The sequence below is a fragment of the Chrysemys picta genome, chromosome 11 (assembly GCF_011386835.1).
Source record: "Chrysemys picta bellii isolate R12L10 chromosome 11, ASM1138683v2, whole genome shotgun sequence".
Taxonomy (NCBI): Eukaryota; Metazoa; Chordata; order Testudines; family Emydidae; genus Chrysemys; species Chrysemys picta.
Genome location: NC_088801.1, coordinates 33720568 through 33741724, shown reverse-complemented (window position 1 = coordinate 33741724; position 21157 = coordinate 33720568). Strand labels below are relative to the sequence as shown.

The window sequence follows — 21157 nt, the reverse complement described above, 5'->3', positions numbered from 1 at the left end:
GCACAAACACCTGAGATTGCTATATAAATGAATGGTAGAACCTGCATTAGAAGGAATATCTCCAACATCTCTACTGTGGTCCTTAATAGAAGAGACATTAAAGTTATGTTATCCCTGACAGACAGTGAACTTGCTAATTGATATAAATTCTACTCTGCCCCTGAGGCCAGTGCTGGTGCTAGCCCATTGGGGATCTAAGCAGGAATATTTTGGGCCCCTCCACACACAACCACATACTAATAATTAATGGTGGGGGGCTTGAGCTGCTTGGGGCCCTAAGCAATTGCTTAGTCTGTTTATGCCTAGCGCCGGCTTGGCCTGAAGTCCAGGATAAATTGGAATAAGATCTCATGCACTGCACATTATTTTATACAATTATTTCTATTTGACAGTCTATGATAAAGAAAACAATCAGAATGATCCTGAAGACTCCGCGGATAATACTAGACATTATCAGTGTACCAAGAAACACTTTGAAGAGAAGAAAAGTGAGTCATCATCTTTGGTATCATCCATTGAAGATGAGCAGAAACCTCTCTTCTCTGAAATAATCAATTACCAATCAATGATAGGAAAAACTACAGGGCTGGACTTCGAAGAAGTGGTGCGTGCAACAGAAAGGATCCATATTGACAAAAGAAGCCATTCTTGCAGAGGTAATCTATTCCATGTTGCTATTTTGTAAAGATGGCCTATTCATTTTTGCTCTGATGATCAGTGGGAGAGAAATAAACCTCTTCAGAATGCTTCCATTGACAAATAATACATTAATTTACCTTTTAAGGGTTTCATGAAACATTGACAAAATAATCTTCTTTTATGTCAAATGTGGAATGTTCAGAGAATTATTTCCCTTGAGAGGCACTATGGTTTGGTAGCCTAGGAATGAGATTGGAATCCAGGAGCTCTTAAATTTTAGTCTAGGCTTTGCAAATGACTTCCTGAATCTTCTTGGACAAGTCATTTAAGCCAACATTTTCATTTCATTTCATAATGTTGGATGCCTCTATTTTTTGGATGCCTAAAATAAAGGGGCACCTTTGAAAAGCTGGGCCTTACTGTCTGTGGATTAAATTTTACCTTAGTTAATGATGGCTTTCACTATTGTACACAAAGCCAGAGGATTCACAGTTGTGGTGAGTCCATCAGATGGAGGTTGGAGTGAAAAAAGTTGACTGCCCATCATGCTACAGTGTTGGGTGGCAGTACAAAACCCTAGATAGAAAGCTAGATAGGGATACTAAATATGAGTTTCACAAACCCAGTCTAGTTAAAGGGGATAAATAAATATTTCATTTAGAAAATGTTGAAAAAACATTTTGATTTTTTTTTCCAAAAAATGTTGAGGTTTGTTTTTGACTTAAACAATTTGGTGAAATTGACATGAATTCATGAAATATTTTGATATCATCAAATTTCCATTTTTTGCACACACACAAAAAAAGTTTTGCTCATAAACTTTTACCAGCTTAACCCATTTTCTTCATATTTTATACTATTGAACATGTAAAATAGTGTTGAAGCAATGCATAACAATGAGATTGAAAGACATGTTATCTAGTTCTGTAATATTACTTAAGTTAAAATGATGAAATATCACACAGGAACACATCTTGACTTCAGTGGGAAATTTGCTTGAGTAAGAAGAGCAGAATTTGGTTCTTAATATATGTCATATGGTTTACAGTGATTAAGCAATCTCAGTTAACTTAATATGGAATGAGTGTTTTATATCATCTCATCAAACATTCTTTTGTCTTTCTTTAAAGCCTTAATTTTCTGTGATAGGGTGAACTAATGAAAAGTCTATTTATACAACATTAAAGGTTTTGTTGCTGAAGATGCATTTACAGTTGCTTCTGTTTTAAAGGACTACTTCTATGTTTAGTGCTTATTGCTTTTTTCCTCAACAATTTATTTCCTGGTACAATAAATTTTGCCACACAAATTCAGGATCAACTTTAGGTTTCTAAGATATTATTTTAAATTATTCTAAAAACTAATCCAGCAGAACAATATATTTTGATAGTCCAAAGGCCAAACTATGTGACATCTGGTCTTCTCGGGGTAAGGTTAAATGCTGATATAAACGTGTTTTGTACATATTGCTGTTTGAAAGCTTACCTTGCCCCTGCCGGTAGCCAGAAATGTGTCCTTGCAGCTATAGCAACGTTTTCCAAGGCAACCTAGTGCAGATTTTACTCTGAGCTAAATTTAGCAAGTCTAAAGGGTGTGCATTTTGATTAAGACCATATACAAGCCAACATTTTGAGGGGGTGAATGGGTGTCTTTGTAATCCTGCATTTTTAGTGGTGTATTTGAAAGCTGATCACCTTTCTTATAGCTTCTATAAAAAGTCAGATTGGTTTTGATTGGTTTTAAATTAAATTCTCATACCTGATATCAATTAGAAATTGATTTTATGTTCTCTAAAGGCAGTTGTAAATCTAATCTGACTCAACAAGTATAAATCTTGTAAATATACATATAAATGAACTTCTATATAAGCTTCCATAACTCATTACCATTACAAAAGATATATTTTTAGCCTAGTCCTTATTTTATTTTTTGTTTTAAATGTTAGCAGTTAATGTACTGTCCATGAAAGGAAGGGATTATTAACCTTGAATTGGATAGGGTGGGACAGGCAGTCTAAATGTTGCCAGTGTAATCCTGACCTGCAGCACTCATTTTATTTCAATCCTGAGCCTCTCTTAACAGCACATGGATAGCTTCTATGTAGCTGCTGCTCCCCCTTCCCCCTTCCCCCTCCCCACTGCAGAACAATCCCATTTTCCACTCTTTGGGGCCTCCCATGGCCTTTATTCAGGTCATAGGATTTCATCCTTGAACTGTTTAGATTAACCAGGCCATATATTTATTAATTTAGTTCACAGCTTGAGAACAATCCTCCATTCTTCCAAGGCCTTGCTGAGTAGTAATGTTTTGACTGTCTCCTGGCCATGGCTTTTGTGGCTGTTCATACATGTGGGACTACCTAAGAAGATGCACAGAACAAGGGGAGTGACTTATCCCTTGAAGGATATGTCTAGATTAAAGTTTATTATGGTCCTGTTTTGAATTCAGGTTAATTGGCAGTTGCATTGTAAACATTAAACTAGATACTCCACAAACATTTATTCCAGGACACAAACAACTGTCATTCAACCCAGGGCTGACCAAGAGACACCAAGACCAGGTACAGGAAAATATGTGATTTTAGTGGGTGATTTATATGTAAAATCTAAGGGATTTTACAGAGCAGTAAAGAAGAAGTGTAAACAAACAGCATTTATTGTTTACATTTCATTCCTGATAGTCATTGTCTATAATCAATGAGTTGCTTTTCCAATATCCTGCAAACATTCTACAAACAGATATGGATTAAGATTATGCTGGGTCTGAATCTGTCAGAATTTTGCTCCCTGCCCCTCTCAGAAAGCTCTCCAGTTTCCTCAGAAAACTGTAAATTGTACCATGCATGCTAGCTGAGTCAAAATTACACAATTCTCACCCATTCCCTTTCCCGTGGGGCCATGTAGTGAGTGGTCAGAGAAGCTGAATGGGCCACCATGGAGCCAAGGTGAAATCTCCTCCTCCTTCAGCCCTATTCATACTATCAGGTGCCTATTACATCCTATGACATTCACAGACTCACTATAGCCCTAGGAAACCCTGGGACCCCTCAGATCCCAAAGATCCATTAATCCAATAAAGCTCATCTCCCCCTTCTCTTACTAAAAGGAGAGGAAGAACTCCTCCTCCTTTTTGGTTTATGTGGTGAGAACTCCCCTTCCTGATTCAATCTACTTTAACCACTGTATATAACTTTGGGAGGGACTTCCTTTCTTTACTATGGAATATGCTCCCATCTGGTAAAAGGATTAGCTGGGGGCATTTGGACAGGTCTCTCTGGTGTCCTCCAGAGGCCCTTCTTTCTTATAGGTAAGTCTCTAGCTGTTATGATTGCAAAGAAAACCTTGAAAATATGAAATGAGTGTAATTGATGAGGATGGAGTCATCTGCCTGGGTTTGAAGAGAGTGAACTAGTAGCTCTGAGAAGTGATGTGCCTCACCCTTTTCAATGGGTGCTAACATTAATGTCAGTTATAATTCTTTAAATGTCAACATTGTTGATGATTACACTGCCCATCAAAGTATGTACAAAAGGAGAGGGAGTATATGATGATGCTCTACCCCAGCATTTCCCAAAGACTGTGCATAAAGGGTGCACCAACAACTGCTGGGGCAAGCATGGAAGATGTACAGACTAAGATGTTGGCCTTTAACAACATAAGAAGGAATTGCAGGTCAGAGCTGTGATTGGTTTAATTTACCTTACCTGAAGAGGGAGGGCTTAACTTTCAAAGGTTTGCGAAACACTGGTTTATGTTCACTTGGCTGAACACTCCTAAAAATCAAGTGTAGAGACTGTAGCTCTAACTCAGTCATGCCATACATTCCATTAGTGTCTATTCTTAGTGCATCTGTACGTTTATACTTCAAGAGATTTGTTTTTTGGCAGACATCAGTGATAAAAGAAACTGGGAGTGGGAAAACACCAAGGGGCACCAGGACGTCTCCAGACAGTCAGCATTACCTCATGTTACATGGGGCATCTGTGAAACTGAAAGTGAGCTGACCTATGGGGAAGTGGAGCACCGGCTAGATTTACTTCAAGAACAACTCAACAGGTAAAAGCAATTATGTGACAGGATCAGATTGGGTTGATAACAACACCATTGATATCAATGGAGCCACAAGGATGAATTTGGTGGGAGATTTTCATAAGCACCTAAATGAATCTAAGTCACTTAGGGCCAGATTTTTTTTAAAGTATTAAGGCTCCTAACAATGCAGATAGGTGCATAGCAGAAATCGGAAAAGTGGCGAGGCACCCACCTGCATCTTTAAGTACCGAAATACAAATCTGGCCCTTAAGCCCTTTGAAAATCCTATCCTGGGATGGGTAGGTGCAGGTTTTTGACTCTCTCCATCAACTGTCTTTCCCCTGAACTTTTCCTCTAAAAGCAGTTCCTGGCTTTCTACACACAGTTCCTGTCCCCAGAAAATGGGAGGTGCTATGCTTTCCTGGGGGTGTACTGAGCGAACCAGCTCTCTTCCTTGCAGAAGCAGCATTTGTATGATAGGCATCTTCACTTTTTGATGAGTAAACCTCCTTCTGCAGCTGTCTCTATAATAAACAGCCATGGGAGTATCACAAGTGCAAAACACACGTACTACAATAGAAAACAGTCATTTTCTTTGTCAAAAAATGCATGTGTAAGTTACCTTTGCTAATACATCTCATCTTCCTTCTCCCCCTCCCTATTGGTGTCTAACATATATAGTTGGTGGCTAAACAGAATAGCTTATGGAATCTTAAAAATATGGTGAAAGTATTCTGATCAGTCATACACTATAATTTATACTATAATTTACCATGTAATTTCAGTTCATTTTAAGTTGGCCTGTGCTCGGGTCTTTGGCTTTTTATTATTTTCCCCAGAATTCCATTATTCTCAACATTTTTGCCATGACAATTACACAATTTAACTCCAAATTTACCATGACACAAATTCAGCCTTAATTATACTTTAGTACATCTTCATTGGCACACTGTATTGTACATTTTAACAAGCAATTGAAAGTGAGTGTAAGGACGTCTTGCCCCCTTTGCATTCTGTGAACCAATCAAACTTCAGTATTCTCATTTCTAGTGACATGCTATATGCTACAAGATACATGTTTTAACATGTAGGTTGAAATTCCTGTAAATCATGAATGAAGTAGAACTATGTAGGTATTTATCTACCTATCTAATCTAACTAGGCACTTACTGGGCTCCCATCACAGCATTTGAGGACATAATAATGTCTTGCTTATTATTCTTTCCTTTTCTTGAAATCCTAAATGTATCTAGAGCTATTGCTCGGTGCTGGTATTAGGGTTATTGATGCCATAGACAAAGATTTTGCGGCAGGGAGTTTTCTGATGAACTGCTGAGATTTTAGTTTTATTTATTTCTTTTTCTGGATTTTATCCACATCCCACTTCATTTATTAATTCTTTTGGTGCTTTTTAAGGTACCTTTGTGCCTCCTGGATTCTGGACCTGGCTAGTCCCTGGCACAGGTCAGATCAGCTGCAAGGGAACTATTCTAATTTATGCAAGCTTTGAACAACTATTATGGTGACCCAGAAAAGTCAGAAAAGTCAGAGAGCAATGTGCCCTGGGCACACCTCCCTGCCTCCTCCTACCCTCAGCCGTGTCCCTGATATGATGCTAAACTGGGGGTACATGGTGGACTGGTATAGGGTTTTATACAAGCTGGAGAAGCCCAGTGATCACCTATCACTCTCTTTCTGCTGCTTTTATGCCCAGCCATAATATGGCTGTTTTTTAAGGGTTTGTTTGTTTGTTTGTTTGTTTGTTTGGCTGTTTTTTGTGGGGTGGTGTTAAATGGTCAAGTGAGAAAGAATGAAGAGTAGAAGAAATTAGAACTCTCTGATTTGGAGTGGAGGGGAACTGAAAGGAGGGCCATTCTAAAGGCAGGGGGGGAGCAGGGGCAGAGAGGTACGAGAGGGCAAAATTATCAGCCAAGTTCTCAAATTCTTGCACATCTTCTATTCAAAAAGGAATTATGACAGTTTTAGCAGACATGCTCTTTGGATGGTGGTGCTGCTGCAGCATTTTTTCCCTGTGGTATCGGCAGGATGCTTACTCTGAGGTCAATATTGGCATATTGGCAATCAGCACACAACGTAAGGGAGCTGAGCAGAGGATGAATAGGACATGAATGGGTATAACCCCAGGGCTTGAGCTGTGTATTAGGTTGCTTTTATAAAAGCTGATGCCACAGAATCTATGGCAACAACAGCTGACCTATGGCAATGTTTCCTTTAATATCTACGTGAGGAGCAAAGGCATCTTCAGTGTCCATTAGGGGACAGAGATCAGGTGCAAGTTTAGGGCTTAGTGCACAGCAAAAATCTGCTAGAGCAGGAGTAATTCTGCTGCTGCAGAGCTGTAGTTGGGACGTTCACAACACTGAGGGCTGTTGACATAAAAATTTGTTTACAGTGAAAATGATTCTGTCAGGAGATGAGTTCCAATACAGGAGGATTTATATCCAGATTACAATCTGTTATAACACATTGTGTGGTCTCCTAGCAGCTGGGGAGGCACAATAGGCATTACCCATTGCTGAGTCTGTTAATTATGTTGGCAAGACAACTTAAAAATCATTTCAGTGCCATGGCAATGGAAGTGTGGAGAAGATAAGCAGGCTCAAATGTTGTGACTTACACCAAGGTTTATTTAAACTTTCAGGATTCATGCACCAGATCATGAAGAGTTAGTCAATCAGTCAAACAATCAATAAATATACCACTTTTGAACATCAGCTATGTTGAGTTTAGTTCTGAATTTTGAACACAGCTTCAGATCAGTTCTTCCCACCCACCCCCCAAATCCTACTTTAAATTCTAATAATTCACCATGCACCTAAAGAGATGACTGTTTTCAAGACCTTTACTTAAAACAACTGGGAAAACATAAATTATGTTGCCTTGTTGTGTTGTACCCCCTTAGAAGTAGCTTTGGGACTGTCAGAGTTTTCTGTTGCTTTAGAAATCCTGGACCAGACCCTCAGCCTGTATAAATCAATACAGCTCCAGTTAAATCAATGGGGGCTATGCCAGTTTATGTCAGCTGAGAATCTGGCCCCCAATATTCATATTTATTGCAAACAGAAATGATAGTAATGTATTATTCTTAAATTAAACTCTTAACTAAGGTCTGGAGCAAACATTAGAATGTATATTCTGTATGAGAGCGTGAGCTGCTAGCCCTGGAATGGCTCAATGCTCCCCCTTCTGTTCTTTCCTATTCAAAACATGATAATACTGTTACACGTAATGGCTTGCTTTGTTAATAAGCTGCAGATCCCTCTTGAATGCATTTGTAATCGGTGTGTTAAAACATAATCATCCATGACCATGTGTTAATTGATTTCATATTACTTCCCTAGGCTTGAATCCCAAATGACTGCTGACATTCAAACCATCCTGCAGCTTCTGCAGAGGCAGTCAACACTCATTCCACCTGCATATAGTATAGTGACTGCAAGTGCAGAATATCAACAGCCAGCTATCCGGGTGATGCAAAGCCTTCATCCTGTAGTATCTATTAAAACAGATAGAAGCTTCAGTCCTTCATCACAGGTATGGATGTGCCCAGAATCAGCTATAGTGATTGATTAACGTTGTTACCTATTGCTGGAAGACAGCATTTGTTCTGTAGTTTTCTGAACAGGAAATTGTAACTTGGCCAAATGTCTCCACAGGATTCATCTAGTTATATTATTTTGGAAGCGAATCTCTAGAGGTCAAATTTCCTGCTGTGTAGAAGCCAAATATAGGTCTCAAAGCTACAATTGTAGTCATCATCATGCATTTAGCAATGGTTGTGGACCCCACAGAAAAATATAGAGGAAGAGGGGAATAAGAGGCAGGCCCAAGTCACAAAAGGGTAGATTGTGGTTAGCCCGGCAGGGGAGCATGTGGAAGGACTCAAGAAATTTCCAGTCATGACCCAAGGTTTGCCTTGAGACACATTTTGCTTGCACCGGCCATGCAGAAACTCAACTGATGCACCAGGGAGTGTATGCTGCCTAAGTGGGTGGGGGAGGATTACACTTCCCCAGCACTCCTGGAGGTAAAGTGCATGTGCCAGAGAGTTGCCACCAGGACATCTCTGCACACTTTCTATCACAGGCTCTGACTTAAAAGATACAGAATAACCCAGTGTTTGGATCTGTATCCAGATCCACACTGCCCCAAAGTTAGGAATTTGATACAGTCCCAGATTTTGATTCTGAACTGCCCCAGATTTCAGAGGTGTTCAGAGACCCAGGAGCTCAGCGTTGGCCCATCTCAAGACAGCTCAGTCTCTGACTGAAAATTTTTGTAAGATATAGAGCCAGGAACAACTAGCCTGAGGAAGAAGGGTGGGATTTCCTGGTTTATCCTCCAAATAAGTCCTGGGCAGAATTGCATTAGACTACAATTAATTGAACACAGTATTTAGTGAAAATGGTTGATTTCTCTGCTCATGTTTCAGATTTGGTTTGCAAAGAATGGTTTGGGGTTGGGAGGGGGTTTTGATTTTGTTCATTTTCAGTAGAAACAGGAGTATCCATGAGACTGTTTTAAATATATTGTCACCTTATTTCTTTTCCTTTCTTTCAGTGTCCTGAATTTCTAGACCTTGAAAAATCGAAACTTAAATCCAAAGAATCCCTCTCAAGTGGAGTGCATCTTAACACGGCCTCAGAAGACAATTTGGCTTCTTTTTTAGAACAAGAACATGACCAGTCTTTAGAGTTTCACCCACAGCATTATAAAACTTATCTTCATTCCATTAGGCATCCTTCCTTGCCAGATTCTTCCCTAAACACTATAGGAATCTTGGGTCTTCATAGGCATGTTTCTGATCCTGGTCTTCCTGGGAAATAATCCTTTTATACTATTACTTCACATAAAATGTAAGTGCTTTTAATGGCTGTTTTCCTTTTTTTTTTTTTTTTTTTTTGTATTTAAATCCTCTATACTTGACTCAGGGGCTACAAGGATATACCATTATATGCAAAAGTACTGTATATTTTCCTAAATTTGAAGCTTGTAAGGTAAAGTTGAGCAGTTATGATGTAAATATATATATATATATATACATATATATATATAAACTGTATGTTCCAAATGTAAAACTGCCAGCATTCTCAAGGCACCTTATATTTTTTAATTTTTTTAAAACACATGCATGTTCTGAAATTACAATTTATGTTGCATGGAAATTACCATTTACTGCTTTCACTGAAATGGTACTTTCTTGTGGATAAGCCTTCAAAGCAAATAAGAGACCAGGTGATGATGATAATCCACACGGTCGTAACTCATACTTCGCTGAGCTCTTCTAGTTCAAACCGAAACCTTCTTCCAACTCACATTTGAAAAGATACAATTATCCTTCTTGTACTGAGCATTTTACAGTCAATAGCCATCATTCTGCTGCTTAGAGAAAGAATAAGAGAACAATGTCTACCAGGTTCTAAAACATTAAGATATAGTACAGAAAGCAGCCGCTTCAAAGCAAATTGAAGTAGGTCACTATTTTAACAGGCAGAACAACAGTACTACACAATGGGAAAGTATTGTCACTGATTGCATCTTCAAGACCACGCTAACTGAATAATTTATCGGATTTTTATTTAGGATTTTTATTTTTATCCTCATCATGACTAAAAGGTTGGCTGTCATAAACAGGCAGGTAGTTCTCATCTGTCACCCAAACATAATCAAATGCAATAAATATAATTTCTATGTAATACAGAAGACTGTGTTCCTTTTGTTCAGTGCAAACTACTAACAAGCTGTATAATTAAAATATTTTACAAGTTTTCTTTTTATAATTATCAAAATTGTTGTTTGTGATATCTCTTTTTACCTACTGGTCCCTCCATAGAGAGCTAGTGAATATATATATATATATATATATATACACACACACACACATACATATCTATGTGCATATGTGTGTGCATACATATATACGTATATGTAATATATATGTATATACATACAAATATGTGTGTATATAGCTACACATGTATGTGAGTATAGATATATGTATATATACATATGTACATATGTAAAATCACTTTAAAGTACAGTTGTAAACTTTCTTATTACAAAACAAGTAATCTTGTGTCCACAGCTGACTACACTAGAATAAATTGAGTTAAGGTCCATAGGCTTTAAATACAGTATGTACTGTATATGCATAATGCTTTGTCAATACTTAGATTTAATTTTATTAAAATATTATACTGCTTCAAATATTGTGTTTGTTTTAGGAATAACTGACCTTTTTTATTCCTGTTTTTAAATATCTAAAGGTGGTCATGTGATTTTCTAATCTTAAACGAAGCTTTAAAGTAGAAATCCCCTTGGAGGGGAACTCTGCTGAGTTCTGAAAAAGCAGAGACACAGGCAAGTTAATGGGTAGGCATATATAATTTAAACTATAACCAAACTGAAACGTAGGCTCTAGAAATGCTAAGGACCCTCACATGTACAAGCACTGGTTCTGGCAGGTCAGAGTTTATAGTAGTGTCCTCACAGATTTTGTATCTTGATTCATGGCAGCTTTAATCATAACTAGCCAGTAGATAAACACAAGAGACCCCATTCTCCTCCCCTTATGCCATTGGGTTAGTCATGATTTTATTTGTGTGTACAGAAATCAAATTTAACTTACTAATTTACACTATTGCAAGTGAGAAGAGAATCAGGCCCTTGGCACATGGGATCTGATTCTCTTCTTGTTCACTCTAGTTTCACATCAGCAGTGAAAGAACGCAACCCTGAAAGGTGTGGGGCATCCTCATCTCCCACGGTAGTCAGGAGGTGGGGTGGTGGTTTCACACATCCCATGACTGGACCCTAAGTGAGCTCAGAATCAGACCCATTAGCATTCTCTGCTAAGAATCAATGAAACGAAACAGAGATGCTGAACAATCAGTAAATATTGTCTACCTTCACCTTTTTGTGCTGTAAGAGTTCATTGTTTCTGTTTTATCTTAATGAGGCAACCATCTGCTAAATGTTAATGCCTATTACCAAGTACAAAACAGCACAATTTCTAGCAAAACCACAAATATTTTTGTAGATTAAAAATAGTCTGATTTAAATTAAGCATTACATTAAAGTAAATGAAAGAGATAGAGTTTAGCAAGTGCATTTCATACTATAGCTTTCCACAATCATGCAGTGGGACCCACTGTAACAAACAGGCCAGGGACAGCTCAGAGGAGTACAGCTGCTTCTCCTCTACTATATGCAGAGGAAGCGCTCCTCCCCTTATCCCTCTCCTGGCTTATGAAATGAGGTCTCCCCAGGCAGTGGACTCTGAAGTGGGAGCTGCTGAAGGGGATGGTACTTGGCTAAGGCGTTTCTGAGGCTCCCAGCCTCTTGCCAGTAGATGGAGCAGCAAAACATAATGAGGGAAGTCATAATATCACAGCTAGGAGACATCCATCCATTCTCCAGTAATGGGGGAAAGATCAGTCCACCTTTCAAGTGGCAATGGGGGAGCCTGCTGCTCTTTCTCCCCTCAGGGAGCACATAAAGTAAGATTCTATACAAAACTCTATCTTTGGAACAGTCTTAATCTTCTACATTGCATGAAATGGCATCAGGCACTTCAAACATTCCTGGTCCAGTCCCACCATTGTCCCGCATTCTTGTTTTTGAATCAGTAAGATGGCTCCATCTTGGTGACGTTTACATTTATAGAAATGGGGATGGAACACCTACTGTCAAGGCTGAATCCCCACTCTGTCACTTTGAGTGCAGAAGGTGGGGGCCTGCAAGGATTCTAAAAATTAATACTTGCCACTCCAGGCTTGTATTACACTCCCAAGGTTACAGCTTCTCTCTGACCTTGGCTTGGTAAACGCTGACACCACCCAAATGCAAAAAAAAAAACCCTTTGAACATAGGAAGGAGCACTTGGGAATTCTTCCCTGTGGGGTATCCTCAAGCCTTTTCACACACACACCCCTCCCAGGGAAGAGCTGAGAAAGAAAACAAAGGAAATGTGCTGTGACTACCAGCTAATCAAACAACATGCACAAACCTCTGAGGACACCAAAACTCCAATCCTGTTCTTAAAAAAGGTAAATTTTATTAAAAACAAAAAGGAAAAAAATACATCTAGAACTTAGGCTTTTTGCTAGATCTTAAAAGAAATAATTACAAAAATTAAGCACCCAAAATAGCTTTCTTGGGGGTTCAGCTTAAAGGTTACAAGCAAACAAAAGCATCTGGGGTTAACACAGAGGAGATCCACCAGCCAAAAAAAAAAACAAAAAAAAACATGCCCTGTTCAATAATTTCTTCTAGGTATGGAAGGTGATTTTTTATACCTGATTCTAGCATTACACAGTATTCCTGCTGCCCTCTGTTCCCTCTTTCCCAGAGAGACACAACACACAAAGGGAAGTTTTTTTCTCCCATTTTAAAAAGTTCTAGCCCTCCCATTGGCTCTTTTGCTCAGGTGCCCACTCCTTTTCCTTTACCTGGGGAACTTTGTTAACCCTTTACAGGTAAAGCAAGCAGAGAACAGCCACCAAGAGGGACTTTATAGCTAACTAGCTGGCTGGGTGTCCCTTCATTTATCACACCAACCCAGCTCCATCCATGGCTGAAACACACCCACCTACACACACACCCTTCTTCATGCAGCTGGCTATGGTCTGCCTGAGCACAATGCCACTCAAGTACATTTCTTGTCTTGCTCCCATTCTCTCCTTTGCTGCTTCTATGGCCACCTAGTGAAGTCATGCCCCATTACCCTATAACTTGAAGAGTTGTGACCAGTATTGCTGTGCACTTCCACCTATTTTGATTCACTTTAACGACTGAGAGAAGAATTTGAGAGGTAAACTAATAAAGGAGTCTAACATGGCTATTTGCATAAAGAGTTTGAAGGTGTCAGCTGTTTACAACTATTCTTAAGAAATGTTTGAATTCTCTCACGTATTGGCACAGATTCATTTCTTAGCTGGTCTCTGCACATTCTTAGAGCCCTTTGTACAAACTAGATGAAAATACGGTGCTGTCTGTAGTTAATATCAACAAGCTGGAGCATCCTTTGCATTATTTTAGCCACATACTACTAATTGTGTGGCTTGGGGAACCAGTTTATCAAGTTCAAATCTCTCTGAGTTGGAAGGGTGGCAAGGGACCATGAAAATTGTTTCTTCCCTCCCCAGCTACCTTCCTGGGAGCCTGGTGGTTAGAATCCCTGTGTTCAAACCCTGAAAGTGAAAGTGTCTAGCATTTGGTCCAGAGACTGAAGCTACTTTGGATAGGTTGTAATGCCAGCTGAACACTAAATGTGCAGAACATCCCAGCTGCACATGTATGTAGAGTGGCCTCCCGGCAGACAGATAGCCATGTCCATGTCCCTTGCAGACCCATTGGATTGCAGTGTAGGAATTGAAAGGTTGTTAGTCTCACCATGGTGCTGTATAAAAGCCATGGTAAGGGTGAAGAAAAGTCAGTGCTGCTGCATGAAGGGTCAACTGACTCCACAATCCCTGGGAAGAGCTAGTCCCATCTAAACTCCACAATCCCCTATCTCCCTTCAGTGGGACGATTCCTAGGAAATCCCAGTTTCCCTTGCAGAGATTTCCTGTTGCTCTGTCCCCTCCCAGGGATTTCTCCATAGGATAGAGCAGTTTTCAGATCTTTTCGTCACTTTACATAGTTTTACTTTTATTTACTACGTCAGTCACCTCCTGGATGCTCCTTTATTGCTACTTTCCCCCTTCTATCTTACTTTAAATTAAACTGTGCTGTAGTGGCCTGCTTGATTCTTCCCATGCTGAAGGCAATGAATGTTTGCCCCTGACTTTAATGGGATCTAGGTGAGGTCATAAATGTGCTTTTTTTTAAAGAAAGATAAAACGTGGCCAACTCTAACTGTTATTGAAACCCCAATCTGCCTAGCAACTGGAGCTGGGAGAAGACCCAGCACTTGTATTCAAATGAGCCCATCCACTGATTGGTTTAAGTGGCACTTTACTGGGGCCACATTTATCTTTCACATTTTTATATAAAAATCTCAATTATATTCTGTCTTTTTAACTTTTTTATATATGAATTAAAATATGGCAGTTGCAAGGAAGTATCCGAGAAATTCACAAATGGCTAATGCAAGTTAAAGCAAAGGGTGTTTTAAATATAATGGGCCAGCTGCTATAAATCAGCATAGCTATCCATGACTTACATAATCTGAGGAGCTGACACACAGTTTAAAGATATCATTCACAGCTTGGACACCAGGCAAGGGTCAAAAACTATGCACAAAAAACTGTTAAAAGAACATTATTAATATTGCAAAGTCAAGAACTCAAAAGTTAGAAAATATCAGAATTAAAGTGTCTCATGCAACCTTAATTCTCCCCACTTGTGCCTATGCATTATGATACAGTCTTTAATTGCATGATCATATACTATATTTTCCACAGGATGCCTGCTTCATTCAGTGCACCTTTTCTGAGAACTAAATCCAAACAGCAAGACTTCTTCAGTCAATTTTTATTACATTAAAATTATTTTGCAGCTTATATATATAATGATTATTCATTTAACAGGTTTTACTCAAAATGAAGGAATTTTGATATTTTTAAAAAAAAAAGGCAAGAGCAAAACTTGCTGGTGTCTGAAGCTACCGGTTCCCTTGAGAAGAACCTTAATTTTGTAGCCTTCTTATGCTTTATAATATGTGTATACTTCAAAATTACATGGCAGCTCCATTTTATTTTATTTTTTGTTCTTCCTTCAAGGCCCACTCTTTTCATTCCATCTTTTCTTCTCCACTCCTCCTTTTCTTCTGATACCAAGAAAGGAAAAATAATATGTCCATTTTAGTTTGTGAGAGTGAAAATGTTGGCCTGGCTTATTCTTTTTGACTACTATAGATGTCAGCTGATACCTACTAATAACACATATTGGTAGAGATGAAATTATGCAGCAAAGTTCAAATCTGGTTGAGACCTAGATTTGAGGATTTTGGTTTAGGCCCATCTTTGTTTAATGAGCATGGATGGAATATTACTTGGCGTCTGCAACATGGCAGGAGAGGGGAACAGCTTCTATAATGAAAGCTGGTGTAACATTCCATCATAAGCTTTCAATTATTTACAATATTAGTTATATTGACCATTCCTGCATTTTGAACATGAGTATATACTACTATTTTGAGCCTGATTCACCTTTCTCTAAATTGGGAATAAGTAATTCCAGGGACGCCTACAGAGTTACAAATACCAAATTTTACACTAGTTTCAGGCTATGTCTGCACTGCACTTTTGTCGGTAAAACTTTTGTCAGTCAGGGGTGTGAAAAAACAAACAAAAAGCACTGACAAAAAGCACTCCGCTGACAAAGCTACCGCCGCTCGTTGAGGGTGGTTTTATTTTGCCGGCAGGAGAATTCTCTGCTGCCGGCAAAGAGCAGATACACAGGAGACTTTGCAGCTGCTGTAAGGTATGCAGTGTAGACATAGCCTACGAAGAGAATCAGGTCCATCATGTGTGTAGATTCACACAAAATCATACTTTGTGTTTACATGTATAACGTTTATTTATGCACATATTCTGTAATCTATAACTCATTAGCAATTTGCCATTTTCAGAAGACATTCAGCTTGTCCATTGTTTGACTTTTTGATGTCATTATGTCTTTGACAATGTTTTGACTGGAATTTTGCAGTATCCATAAGATTGGTTTTATTTCTTTAACCATGAAAAGTCAAGTGGTTTTTACACTAAGAATTTTCCTTATTTAAAAACATGTATGCTCTCCTCATATAGAATCATAGAATTGGAAGGGACCTCGAGAGGTCATCTAGCCCAGTCCCCTGCACTCAAGGCAGGACTAAGTATTATATCCACCATCCCTGACAGATGTTTGTCCAACCTGCTCTTAAAAATCCCCAGATCATTTTGAATTTTAATCCTATCCTCCAAAGCACTTGCAACCCTTTCCAACTTTGTATCGTCTGCAAACTTTGTAAGTGTACTCTCTATGCCATTATCTAAATCAATGATGAAGATATTGAACAGAACTGGACCCAGAACCGATCCCTGCGGGACCCCACTCATTATGCCCTTCCAGCATGACTGTGAACCACTGATAACTACTCTCTGGGAATGATTTTCCAACCAGTTATGCACCCACCTTATAGTAGCTCCATCTAGGTTGTATTTCCCTAGTTTGTTTATGAGAAGGTCATGCAAGACAGTATCAAAAGCCTTTCTAAAGTCAAGATATACCACATCTACCGCTTCCCCTCATCCACAAGGCTTGTTACCCTGTCAAAGAAAGCTATCAGGTTGGTTTGACACGATTTGTTCTTGACAAATCCATGCTGACTGTTATTTATCACTTTATTATTTTCTAGGTGTTTGCAAATTGATTGCTTAATTATTTGCTCCATTATCTTTCCGGGTATGAAAGTTAAGCTGACTGGTCTGTAATTCCTCGGGTTGTCCTTATTTCCCTTTTTATAGATGGACACTATATTTGCCCTTTTCCACTCTTCTGGAATGTCTCCCATCTTCCATGACTTTTCAAAGATAATTGCTAATGGCTCAGATATCTCCTCAGTCAGCTCCTAGGATGCATTTCATAGGCCCTGGTGATTTGAAGACATCTAACTTGTCTAAGTAATTTTTGACTTGTTCTTTCCCTATTTTAGATTCTGATGATACCTCATTTTCACTGGCATTCACTATGTTAGACGTCCAATCACCACCAACCTTCTTGGTGAAAACCGAAACAAAGAAGTCATTAAGCATCTCTGCCATTCCCACATTTTCTGTTACTGTCTTTCCCCCCTCATTGAGTAATGGACCTACTCTGTCCTTGGTTTTCCTCTTGCTTCTAATGTATTTGTAGAATGTTTTCTTGTTTCCTTTTATGTCCCTACCTAGTTTGATCTTGTTTTATGCCTTGGCTTTTCTAATTTTGTCCCTACATACTTGTGTTATTTGTTTATATTAATCCTTTGTAATTTGACCAAATTTCCACTTTTTGTAGGACTCTTTTTTGAGTTTAGATCATTGAAGATCTCCTGGGTAAGCCAGGGTGGTCTCTTGCCATACTTTCTAACTTTTCTACGCGGTGGAATAGTTTGCTCTTGTGCCCTTCATAATGTCTCTCTGAAAAACTGCCAACTGTCTTCAATTGTTTTCCCCCTTAGACTTGCTTCCCATGGGATTTTACCTACCAACTCCCTGAGTTTGCTAAACTCTGCCTTCTTGAAATCCATTGTCTTTATTGTGCCGTTCTCCCTATCATTCCTTAGAATCGTGAACTCTACCATTTCATGATCATTTTCACTCAAGTTGCCTTCCACTTTCAAATTCTCAACCAGTTCCTCCCTATTTGTCAAAATCAAATCTAGAACAGCCTTCCCCCTAGTAGCTTTCTCCACCTTCGGAAATAAAAAATTGTCTCCAATACATTCCAAAAACTTGTTGGATAATCTGTGCCCTGCTGTGTTATTTTCCCAACAGATGTCTGGGTAGTTGAAGTCCCCCATCACCACCAAGTCCTGTGCTTTGGATGATTTTGTTAGTTGTTTAAAAAAAACCTCATACACCTCTTCTTCCTGGCTTGGTGATCTGTAGTATACCCCTACCATGACATCACCCTTGGTTTTTACCCCTTTTATCTTTACCCAGAGACTTTCAACAAGTCTGTCTCTTATTTCTATCTCAACCTCAGTCCAAGTGTATACATTTTTAATGTATAAGGCAACACCTCCTCCCTTTTTTCCCTGCCTGTCCTTCCTGAGCAAGCTGTATCCTTCTATACCAATATTCCAGTCATGCATATTATCCCACCACGTCTCCATGATGCCAAGTATGAAATAGTTGTGTTTATTTACTAGCATGTTGAGTTCTTCCTGTTTATTCCCCATACTTCTTACATTAGTATATAGACCTTTATGATACCGATTTGATTCCCACCCCCGCTCAGTTCTGTCTTGTCTCTCCCTTATTTCTGCTATAACAGTCCACACTCCCTCCTCCCCCAGATTCCGACCCTTCTCCCAGGTCTCCATGTTTTTTACTTACCTGTGGGCTTTTGTCACCTGCCCCAGTTGAACCTAGTTTAAAGCCCTCCTCACTAGGTTAGCCAATCTGTAGCCAAATATGCTCTTCCCCTTCGATAGGTGGACCCCATCTCTGCGGAGCAGTCCTTCTTCCTGAAACAGGAATATGCACTACATTATCAAAATAAATGATAATATGGACTACGTTATCAAAATAAATCCAAACCTAGGTATATTTGGAGAATAATAGTCTGACTTCAGTTGCTATATAGTAGTTCTTAATTTAAAGGGGCATTGTAAAGTTAAATTTTTTCTGTCTAAACAATTTTATCTACTGTTGTAATATTGCTGAAATTGCTTTTTTAAAATATTTTAAATTGATAGTGTGCCTTTATCAAAATGAAATGTTACCCCAAAACTACATTTCCCAGAACTCATAGTCCCTAGAGGATATTATTCACTTAAATATTCAAAACCCTGCATAGTGTTTTGATCAAGTATTTCAAATTGGTTTTGAAGTCAGAAAGACAATACATTATTTTGAAAATTCTGAAAAGAAGAGAACCAAACCCATATTTAGAAATATGACTGATGTTTTCATTCCTTATGGGGTCACTCAACTGTTTTACTCATATAAGGTGTGGAACCTTGCTGCCTTTTGTAATGTAAGTATGAGAGAATCTGCGGTGGTTTTTACCGATAATGAATGACATAACTGACCAAAGCAGATTGTGAGCTCCCTGTGTTTATCCACATAATGTTGCATGCAGGTGATTTTTAAAGTAATTTTCTTTGTATGAACAAATGTTTTTCCAAGATTGTGTTAAGGACAATGTAATCTGCCTACATAATCAATTTTTGCAATAACCTTCTGCAAATAACTGTAAATGATAAATGTAAACTATAGAGTAAAACTGGTCGCAAAAATATAATAATTAAATAATTGCAAATGGTGTATTAAACACATACAAGAATTTAAGGGGGGAAACCTGATCTCTGTTATTATGTTTATAATAGAAGATTAAATATTTGAAATTGCCATATTTTCATATATGCTCAAGACTTTTTGCCAGTACGGAGCTACCAACTATCTAAGATACAGAAGTTAGAAAATGTCAGGTTTTTTTTTTAATTAAAAATGTTATGAGGGTCTATACCCTTTAACATAGAGGTTATAGACCCCTGTGTTATAGAATGGTGATGCGCTCCTACAAAACAGCTCCACACAGCATGGCATTAACAGGCTATTTTACCAGGGATGGCTATACTTGCAGAGAGGAAGGTTGTGAGTCTGGAATACCTATTCATTTATTTGCCCATAAAAAAAAAATTCTTTTCCATAACTAAAGGGGCAGAGAACACCACTGTGCAAAAATCAGACTGAGCACTTCCTGGCAATGTAGGATGCCCAGATGTCCCAATTTTATAGGGACAGTCCTGATATTTGTGGCTTTTTCTTATATAGGTGCCAATTACCCCTCAGCCCCTGTCCTGATTTTTCACACTTACTATCTGGTCACCCTATGGCAATGTGTGCACTAGATTTTGTTCCTGAAAATATATGTATATCAGTTGGTATAATAGATGTGGATAAGAACCTCCAGCGGGAGCTAGGGGCATCTTCTCCTGTGAAAGTTTTTGAAAAGAGTTGGCATGTGTTGCAAGCCAAAGGCAAAGAATTGCTCTTCAGAATAAATGTTTGTGTGAGCCTCGGGTATCAGTCATTTACAGTAGGGATGATTTATCCAACAGGTGGAGAAGAGGTGATTGTCACAAACTGGTAAATTACCCAATCTGCCCTTTCATATGGAGGCAGAAATTGAAGACTGGTCAGAGGTGACCTCATCCAGTACATTACTAGCATAGAGCATTTCACTGGTAGTGTTGTCTCTGGGCTCTAATGAGATGTTAAGTGATCCCTTCTAGACTCCATTAGGGGAAAACAGAAATAATAATATAAAATGCTTTAGCCAAGTAGGGTAGTCAGTGAATGAAGTTCCAAAGCCTGCCATTGTGGTGCACCACTTCTGATATATATTTACATTCCCCTGAATTAGTACCACAGAAACATCAGGTTGCCACCCCAGGAGTGGTTTGCCCTTTAATCCAACTTCACTCTTTGGGTATGTCTACACTGCAGATTGGCGTGTGCCTGCTGGCTCAAATCAACAGACACATGCTACCTCTGCTTGAGCTAACACGCTAAAAATAGCAGTGTAGCCACTTGAGTACAAACCCACCCATAGCCCCTGGGTACCTACTCAGGCAGCTACCCCAAGCTGCAACCCACGCTACCTGCTATTTTTAGCATGTTAGCGTGAGCAGAGCTAGTGCTTGTGCAGCTGAGAAGCATGCTCCCACCTGCACTGTGTGACTGCTAGGAAATCACTGCTAGGGTTGATTTCTCTCACCTACAAATACACAGAGAGGGATCCTAGCAGATCGGCTCCATTAGTGTAGCATT

The 21157-nt window shown here is 38.9% G+C and overlaps 1 protein-coding gene and 1 long non-coding RNA gene across 9 annotated transcripts in view; one reads left to right on the top strand and one right to left on the bottom strand.

The window, feature by feature from the left end:
- KCNH7 (potassium voltage-gated channel subfamily H member 7) overlaps nucleotides 1–9573 on the top strand; it is a 331840-nt gene extending 322267 nt beyond the window's left edge. For all 8 annotated transcript variants that reach the window (XM_065560719.1, XM_065560718.1, XM_065560716.1 and 5 more), the window contains 4 exons: nucleotides 393–656; nucleotides 4526–4694; nucleotides 8033–8225; nucleotides 9252–9573. In XM_065560719.1, coding sequence (XP_065416791.1) covers nucleotides 393–656; nucleotides 4526–4694; nucleotides 8033–8225; nucleotides 9252–9518 — 893 coding nt within the window. In that variant the 3' untranslated portion in view covers nucleotides 9519–9573. The remainder of the gene's footprint in view (nucleotides 1–392; nucleotides 657–4525; nucleotides 4695–8032; nucleotides 8226–9251) is intronic.
- Nucleotides 9574–15152: 5579 nt separating this feature from the next.
- On the bottom strand, nucleotides 15153–18849 carry LOC135974120 (uncharacterized). The gene is made up of 2 exons (XR_010591295.1): nucleotides 18716–18849; nucleotides 15153–15462 (listed from the first exon to the last, which is right to left on the bottom strand). It is a non-coding gene; the product is annotated as an uncharacterized LOC135974120 (long non-coding RNA).
- Nucleotides 18850–21157: the final 2308 nt, after the last annotated feature.